Genomic DNA, 9,122 nt, shown 5'->3' with positions numbered 1-9,122 from the left:
CTGTCTGGCTTGCCCTATGATAGTTGTGGTGTCGGGCAACAAGCAACATGAATTCGACTGGGACAACACTACCATTATAGGGCAAGCCAGACAGAGAACAGCCAGGGAATTCCTAGAGGCATGGCATCCATCCACAAACTCCATCAACAAACACATCGACCTGGACCCAATATACCAACCACTACAGCGGATAGCTGAAACTGACAACCAGAAACGGCAGGGACAGACCACTATAAACACCGGAGGAAACATCAAAGAAGCGCTTTGCAGGAGGCTCCAAAGCACTGATGTCGCCTAGCCAGGGGACGAAACGTTTGCAACAAAAACTTCCAGCTCGGCGAACAGAACCACAACGAGCACCCGAGCTACAAATCTTCACGCAAACTTTGAAGATTTTGTACCATTTAATACTAATTCTGTAGCAGTATCTAGTTTCTAAACCACTAGAATTTTAAAAACCACAAATTTCTGGCATTTGAGAAAATTGCAGAGGTTGGAGTTTTTTTTAAATTCATTGGATATGGGCATCACTGGCCAGGCCAGCATTTATTGCCCAGAGGGCAGGAGGGAGTCAGCCACATTACTGTGGGTCTGGAGTCACATGTAGGCCAGACCAGGCAAATAAAAAAAAAGAGGATATTAGTGAATCAGACGGGTTTCCCTTTCAAATTGACCAGACTAATTCCAGATACTATAATTCTGATTCCACAATCTGTGGTAGGATTTGAACCCAGGTTTCCAGGACACTTGCGAGGTTGCTGGATTCATGGCCTAGTGATTTCACCTCTGTATAACAAGAAAAAAACCTTTTAATGGCATACATTGGCAGTCAATAGCATTATTCACTTGACTAATTCCTTCATCATTCAACTGGTTGAGACTACGTTCACTCAACATCTCAATGCTCAGCAAAATTTAATCTGGTCAAAAGAAAAAAAAAAAAAAAAAATGGTCAGAGCATATCCAAAAACAACCAAGACAAAACAGCAAAAAAAAACTAATGGTCGGCCAGAGGACTGGCAATTTTATTGGAGCAAGAACCTTAAAATGTTAGTAAATTGGAAAGAAATTTAGAGAGCTTCAGAATAAATAAAAAGCAGCTAAAGGAGGAGTGCAGGACTTCTGGATGAGGAAATGAGAGATTGAGAACACAAAAGTGGCAGATAATTTAACCCCATATTTTGCTTCCATCTTCATGAAAGACGACAGTAAACATCCCAAAGTTCATGAAAGCAAGGTGCTAATAGAAAGTTTGCCAAATTGCGGTCACTTATCAGCAAGCTTAAAACTAGGGGACATGATACTGAATGAGCACCCCTTTACCATGCAAAGGATATACTCCTAGAGGGTAGTGTATGCCTGGAATTCTATATCCCCACAGCATAGTGGTAGACCATTGGAAATATTTCAAAGAGGTAGATCAATTAGAGAGAGTAGCTGCAGACTGAGAAAGGGAGCAGTGCTAAGAGGAATGAGAGTGTTGCCCGAGGATCTTGATCTAAGTTATCTTATTGCAGTCTGAGGGGGAAAAAAAAAAAGTCATAACCCAATGATTTACCTCCTGTACACACTTCAGGTGTCTTTAAGAGTTGCATCTACATGGCATCCCTCAACTTTTCACAAATACTGATACCAAGCTATTTTAAAACAAAAACCCACTTGCAGTAATTCAACCAAAACTACCTCAGTCTAGTATTGGAAGAGACCAACATTGCTTTGGTCTGCAAAGCAAACCAATCTTCCCTGGCAACAGTCTGAAGGCTGACCTGGACTCAAACTGAGAAAGGCCACCTAATTATACCTTCTCACTAAACTCCATTATACTTCATTCATGAAGTATCTCTAGCTCCATTTGTCAGACCTCCAGCACAGGAAAGCCTGTTGGTTCAGTTTGTGCTGGTCAAAAGTCTAATTGTTCTAATTCCACTTTCCAACACTTGACCTATAGCCTTGGCATCACAAACACATCTAAATACTCAGTGTTGGAGGTTTCTGCCTCTACCACCATTAGAGGTGGCAAGTTCCAGATTCTCACTACCCTTTGGTGAAAAAGCTTTTCCCCTTCTTTAAACCTTCTGCCCTTTACCTCAAGTAGGTCCCTGGTCACAGATCCCTCCAGCAAGGGTTAATAAAGTTTTCTACCCAGCTACCTGATCTATGCCCTTCAACTTTTACACACCAATACAAAACACTTTTCATTTTCTGCAAAAATGGTAATTTAATACTAGGGAGTTGAGCATATTCCAAATATGTAGATGGGTGCAAGTGTTGATAACCATTGCATCACTGCAAATCAGTGTACTGGTGCTGCAGTTTCTGTAGATAAATGAATCCCATCATACACATTGCATGTAGATCCCAATTGGGCAGCCAATCTGTCCCTTGATTCAGTCATACTGAGACAGCTGAGTCTATTACAGCATCACCTTCAATATTTGTGGTCTTAGAAGTTAAGGAAATGAACTGCTCGATGATTGAAAATCACTTACGACAATTTACTTCATCACTTCCATCTTTGCAGTCAACGTCTCCATCACAAAACCATTTCTGGTGAATACATTCACCCGAGCCACACCGGTGGTCATTAGGAGCACAAGTGACAAGTGGTGTGGTTGTTGTTATGCCCCCACATCTGTCTGGAGATTCATCAGACTGATCAGCACAATCAACATGGTGGTCACACAGCCAACTCAAGGATATACATTCTGAAGAATGACTGCATTGAAACTCATGTGGGCCACAGGAAGTTGGTAGACAGCCTCTTTCATCACTTCCATCCCCACAGTCATCATCACCATTACAGCTAAACTTCTTGGAAATGCATCTGCCATTGGAGCAAGTGAACTCTGTTGGACTGCAGGTAATCTGGCCTGGAGGGTTAAAAAAGACAAAAACCACAATAAAATCTTAAAAATCTTAAAAATCCTGAGCTATGAAATTAATGTTAAAATCTAATGACCAGTGAGAAAATCTAGTTTAATACCAGCTTATTAGTAGAATGGCTCACTTATCTAGTTGTTAAGAGCCTGGATAATTTTACACCCAGGAAGTTTTGTACTTGAGTTCCAACATTGGTCTGACAGTAACCCGTTGTCCTGAAACAGGGGCTAGCTTGCATCAACATGATTTCTATTTCATTAGATATAGAGTGGGGGTCTTTGGGTAAAGGTTTTGCAAACTACCTCTACAGTGATCCAAGTAGTCGTTGATTGGGATCAGTGTATCATACTTCAAATATTAAGGATGGGATAGAGACCAAAATAGTCTTAAGGAATCAAAGGATAGGGGAAGCAGGTGGGAAGGTAGATTTAAAGATCAAAGTTAATATCTGATTGTATTGAAGCACAGTAGGCTCAAGCTGCTTACCTTTCTAATAGAAATGGGTTAAATAATATGCCTATCTTGGTGGCAGTACATGAGCACGGAGAGAGAGGGAGGGTCAGCTGACAGTTGAAACAAGGGAGGCATTGTCAGGATGGTGACTTGTAACCAAAAAGGAGCATCAAGGATCATTGCTGGTGCAATAAATTTACAGCATACGAATGGCTTCAAAGGAAGTGAATGCACCACTGCTCAGTTTGTGGATGATAAAAATAAAGTGGGAAGGCACTATTGGAGGATGGTGAAGGAGATACAGGAAAAAGTTGAGTGAGCAAAAGCTTGACAAATAGAATATGGGAAAATGAGGTTCTCCCTTTGACAATAATAAATGAATTTTAAGAGAAAAATTCCAGAAAGCTATGGAAGAGGGATTTGGGAACGGAGTCACAAGATAGCATGGGTTCAGTGAGAAAGTGGAATATTGACCATGTCAAAGGGAATGGATTAAAATGTAGCAGTTTTACTATGACTATATTTAAAAAAAAAGAGTACGATTCAGTCTAATGAGATAGAGAAGTTTTGGTCTCATTCTCCAATAATGGAGATTGGAGGCAGTCCAGAAGATTTGCTAGGCTCCTTCCTATTACGGAAGGGTCTGGATTCATTGGCGTTAAGAATGAGTGGTGACCTTAAATTGAAGCATAGAAGTTTTAGGGGGCTGACAGGACAGAAATAATTGATGCAAGGCCAGATGGCATAATCTCAGCAAGGGATCACTAATGGAGACAGGTGAGGGGAGGTATTTCCTGAGGGTAGCAGGTCTCTGGAATTCTCCTCCACTGGCAACGATTGTAGAGGCAGGTACAATCAGTATAGTTTTGAAATTCACTTATGGGAATCACTGGCTCCATCAGAATTTATGCCTATCTCTAGTTGCCTTTATGAACTAGTGACCCACCACAATCCATGTGCATTCCAGGATTTTGACCCAATGTTACTACAGAAACAGATATTTCTGAATCAGGATGGAGTGTAGCTTAGTGGTGGCGGGTGGGTGGGGGAACTTGCAGGTGGAGAGTTTCCCTATGGGTCTTATTCTTCTAAGGGGCTTGGAATGTGTTCAGGATTTTGATTTTCTGCAGTGCATCTCAATATTGTATTCAAATCACTCCTGGGGAGGTAGATAGAAGACTCCCTGAAACCTGTCAGTTGGTGAATTATTGCAATATCCCTAGTCTATGATCACTCTTGTAGCCACTAATGCAACTAGCCCAGTTCAGTTTCTGGTTAATAGTAACCATTAGCATATTGATAGTGGGGGACAGATGATAATTCAGTGTGAGATTGTTAGATTCTCATTTTAGATGGTTATTGCCTTGCATTTGTTTGGTATGAATCCCAATGGTCACTTATTAGCCCAAGTCTGGATATTGTCTAGTTCCTGATGCATTTGAACAGACTACTTCAAATGAGTTACAAAATGATATGAACATTAGTGAATATCTCCACTTTATCTTGGGGAGGGAAAGTCATTGAAGCAGATGATTGGGATAGTGTCCTAGACCCAGAGGAACTCCTACAAAGATGCCCTGGAGCAGAGTTGACTGACCAACAACCACAACCATGTGGGGCCAGGTATCACTCCCATCAGACTTTCCCTTCCCTGGGCAGTGGAGAATTAGATGATATTTTGCTTTTGGACAGAAGGCAGTGAATATTTTGCATGTTAAAGTCTTACCACAGTTTTCCTCATCAGCACCATCATCACAATCTTGTATGCCATTGCACTTCCAGGAAACTGGAATACATCGAAAAGACTCCAAACTACATTTAATTTCTCCAATGGGGCATGCTGTCAGATCTTCAGAAGAGAGACTTCATTAGTGCTCAACTTTCACAAAACTGTGCAACAGTTTAGACTAGATGAAAACTTTTACTATATGCTCTGAATCTTGAAACATAACACTGCACACAATGAGCATAGACAAGGATACAGCGACTCCGGCATTATACAAATTGCCCCATGCACATTTTCCTACTCATGTAACTCAAGCGAGTGTCCTCACTGTGCTCCAATTGGTTCGTTCCTGCAGAGATCATCAAGGTTACCAAATCTTTGGATTAATAAGCCACCTGCCTAATGGTCACAAGGCTTAATGGATAAATTGCAGTGACTTGAGATGTCATTAAGATGGTAGATTCAAGTAGTTTTTTTGATTGTTTTAAGGGCTCCTATGATGCAGTGGTAATGTCCTTGCCTCTGAGCAAGAGGGGCAAGTCCAAGTACCACATGCTCCAGAGATGTCTAACTAGCTCGATTAGACAGTCTGTTCTGGGCTTCTACCCTATCCCTAGTTTTTTCCCCCCCCCTACCACATTCTCAAAAGTTGCAGAATTTAAGCATAAAGTTTCTCAACTACATTTGAAAGCAACAGGACAAAACAAATTCTCCTCCACCCCCAACTCTATTCAAGTTCAGGGGAACAAGGATTAACAAGCTTTTACTCAAACCAACTTCATCTTGAAAACTGGGACGTGTGGACACCTGTGTGCTGTAAGCTACTATAGCAAGTGTTACGTAGCACATTTACATTAGAAACACTTGAATATTCTCCCCACCTGCCACTGACCAAGTTAATGCCAAGCCATAATTTTACAATTGAGCCAGTGCTGATCAAGGAGTTGGTTCTAAAGTGGGAATTAAGCATAGTTCACTGAAGACACCACAATTGGGTTGCAGGTGAGGAAGATAGAGGATACACATGTATCAAGTAAAGGAGGCATTAAGTGAAGGACATTCAATAGTGAAGGAAACAAGTGTCTGTGCTCCACAGTAAATTCATGCAGGAGATCAGCTGATTCAGAAGTGAAACAAAAATTACACCTTAGGAAATAATTATTCCAACCTCCAGCCAGAGATAAATACTTACAGCAAACTCCTTCACTTTCATCTGATCCATCATCACAGTCAGCTACACCATCACATTGCCATCTCTCAGGTATACATTGTCCATCATTGCACTTGACCTCCATTACTCCACAGATGGTTTTGACTAGTCAATAAAAAAGATTTAAATTCAGTTAGTGTACTATCATCTAGCATTGTTACTAGAGTGGAAATGGTTCTTTAAATGAAATTTAAAAATGGTCATATTGCATTGGGAAGTGCCCTTTTAGTCATCAAGGCCATAGGACCATAGATGAGACAAATGGCCTAATTTCTGCTCCTATCAAATCTGCTCTTTCATTCAATCATGGCTGATAATTTTCTCAACCCCAACTTTGTTCCCACCCTCCCCCAGAACCTTTGATCCCCTTGGCAATCAAGAACTTCTGTTTGAAACATACTCAGTGACCTGGCCTCCACAGCCTTCTGTGGCAATGAATACCACCACTCTGGCTGAAGTTTCTACTCATCTTAGTTCTAAAAGGTCTTGCTTTACCCTGAAGCTCTGCCCTGGGTTCTCGGTCAATGGAAAGATCTTGCCAACATCCTCTGTCTAAGTTGAAACTTGAGAACATGCATCAGATCCCCCCTCATCCTTCTAAACTCCATCGAGTATAGTCAGAGTCCTCAAGTGTTCCTCAATGTAACTGGTTTCCTTGTAGGTGCTGCAGCCTGACTTGTTGCATTGTCTATGTTTAATTTCTAACATCTACAATACTTCATTTTACACTGTTCTCATACCTGCTCCACAATGATGTCCATCCTTTAACAACTCCATTCCAGGTGGACACACACAAGTATATTTGGGACTGTAACTGTTGATTTGAGGAGCTGGTAGACACATGTATTTACATCCCCCATTTGTATTCTTGCACCAGTCCTTGCCTAGGAAGTAACATTAGTTTCAAAAAAATAATTACTAGAAACCAGTGTCCCAGTAACTCAAAGTATTTAAAGAACCAATGACATATGTAATATTGTATACAATGTAATGTGGAAAAATTCCAATACACTTTCCTCAGTTCATTCTGTACATGACAAAAGTCAGTCAGATGGCGGCCATAAGCAATGGTTTTCATTAGGTTTATTACTAAAGGAAAGCACAGATTAAACCAAACTTCAATGTATCACTATCTACAAGTATGATTCAGCTTTAGTGGAGGCTTGAATAGTTTTCAGTTAGATATTACTCCAATGCAGACAAATTTCTACTTCAAAAGTGCTGGAAATTATAGTGTCCATATACAAATGGACTGAAGAGCTTTGAAGAACTTGGCTATGTATTAAATACTCAAAATGTAAAAGTCAACCATAAATGTAGCTGGTTATATTGCTTAAGGAAAAAATTTAAATGGCAACATACAGTTAAATTTTTGAAGAGTTATTTTAATGAGCAGCATGGTAGATTATGATTAGCACTGCTGCATCATAGCACCAGGGACCTGTATTCAATTCCAGCCTTGGGTGACTGAAGTTTGCATGTTTTCCTTATGTCTGTGATGGTTTCCACCAGGTGCTCTGGTTTCTGTTGACAAGGATGTGCAGGTTAGGTGGACTGGCCATGTTAAATCACCCATAGCATCCAGAGACGTGTAGGCTAGGTGGGTTAACCATAATAAAATGTAGGGATAAGATGGAGGCCTGGGTCTGGAGGTCTGTGCAGACTCAATGAGATGAATGGCCTCTTTCTGCTTTATGATTCTGGTCAGTTCAAAGCCACAAAATATGGGACATTGGCACATTTTAGCAATGCTAATTAGTCAAAACATGAAGAATTAACTTCCATTTTATGCCCTCATGTGCAAAGTTTAATGAGTAATTCACAGTGGGTTCATTACACTGTGGTGGATATAGCCACCACAGTTTGGAACAAAAGTGCACAAAATGTTGGATACAATTTATGCTCAAAAAACATTCACTGGTAAATTTGGGCAAATATTATATTGATGAAACTAGCACAAAGTAGAAACCTCCAGTTAAACATTTTTTTGGAAAGGATTATGAAATTGGCAAATAGTTACTATCTAAGATAAGTGGCAAGGGTAAATTTAGTGATTGGCATGGAGGGGTTTCTGTTTAAATATTCTATCTTGAAGGTAGAGATCAGATTTTTCAAAAGTAATTTGAGATTAGATCTCTTAATGGAAGATCTACAGCACACTTAAAAGATTGCAAATCTTTCTCATCTGTTAAAAAGATGAACCTGATGTGAGATGAATCTTGTGTATAAGATAGCCAACAATGTAAACTATGTAGAACAGTTGATCTTCCATAATTACACCGGCACCACTCCCCACCTCTTCCTCCGCTACATTGACTGCGTTGGCGCAACCGTGCTCCCGCGAGGAGGTTGAGCAAATCATCAACTTCACTAACACATTCCACACCGACCTTAAATTTACCTGGACCATCTGACACCTCCCTCCCCTTCCTGGACCTCTCCATCTCCATTAATGACGACCGACTTGATACTGACATTTTTTACAAACCTACCGACTCCCACGGCTACCTGGATTACACCTCCTGCAAAAATGCCTTCCTGTATTCTCAATTCCTTCGCCTTTTACAAACCTACCGACTCCCACGGCTACCTGGATTACACCTCTTCTCACTCTACCTCTTGCAAAAATGCCATCCCGTACTCCCAGTTCCTCCACCATATCTGCTCCAGGAGGACCAGTTCCACCACAGAACACACCAGATGGCCTCCTCCAGAGACCGCAATTTCCCTTCCCACGTGGTTAAAGATGCCCTCCAACGCATCTCGTCCACATCCCGCACCTCCGCCCCAGACCCAACCCCTCCAACCGTAACAAGGACAGAACGCCCCTGGCGCTCACCTTCCACCCTACCA

General features: G+C 41.1%; 1 protein-coding gene across 1 annotated transcript in view; it reads right to left on the bottom strand.

Annotated features, from left to right (window-relative positions):
• The window catches only part of LOC122564024 (low-density lipoprotein receptor-related protein 2-like), a 109,787-nt gene that overhangs the window by 19,415 nt on the left and 81,250 nt on the right, over positions 1-9,122 (bottom strand). Inside the window, exons 52-55 of the mRNA XM_043718478.1 lie at positions 7,010-7,153; positions 6,252-6,374; positions 5,060-5,182; positions 2,490-2,870 (exon numbers count right to left, since the gene is read on the bottom strand). Of these exons, the coding sequence (XP_043574413.1) occupies positions 2,490-2,870; positions 5,060-5,182; positions 6,252-6,374; positions 7,010-7,153 (771 nt within the window). The remainder of the gene's footprint in view (positions 1-2,489; positions 2,871-5,059; positions 5,183-6,251; positions 6,375-7,009; positions 7,154-9,122) is intronic.

This window comes from Chiloscyllium plagiosum, chromosome 2 (assembly GCF_004010195.1).
Source record: "Chiloscyllium plagiosum isolate BGI_BamShark_2017 chromosome 2, ASM401019v2, whole genome shotgun sequence".
In the NCBI taxonomy this organism is placed as follows: domain Eukaryota; kingdom Metazoa; phylum Chordata; class Chondrichthyes; order Orectolobiformes; family Hemiscylliidae; genus Chiloscyllium; species Chiloscyllium plagiosum.
This window is presented reverse-complemented; position numbering and strand designations above follow the sequence as displayed.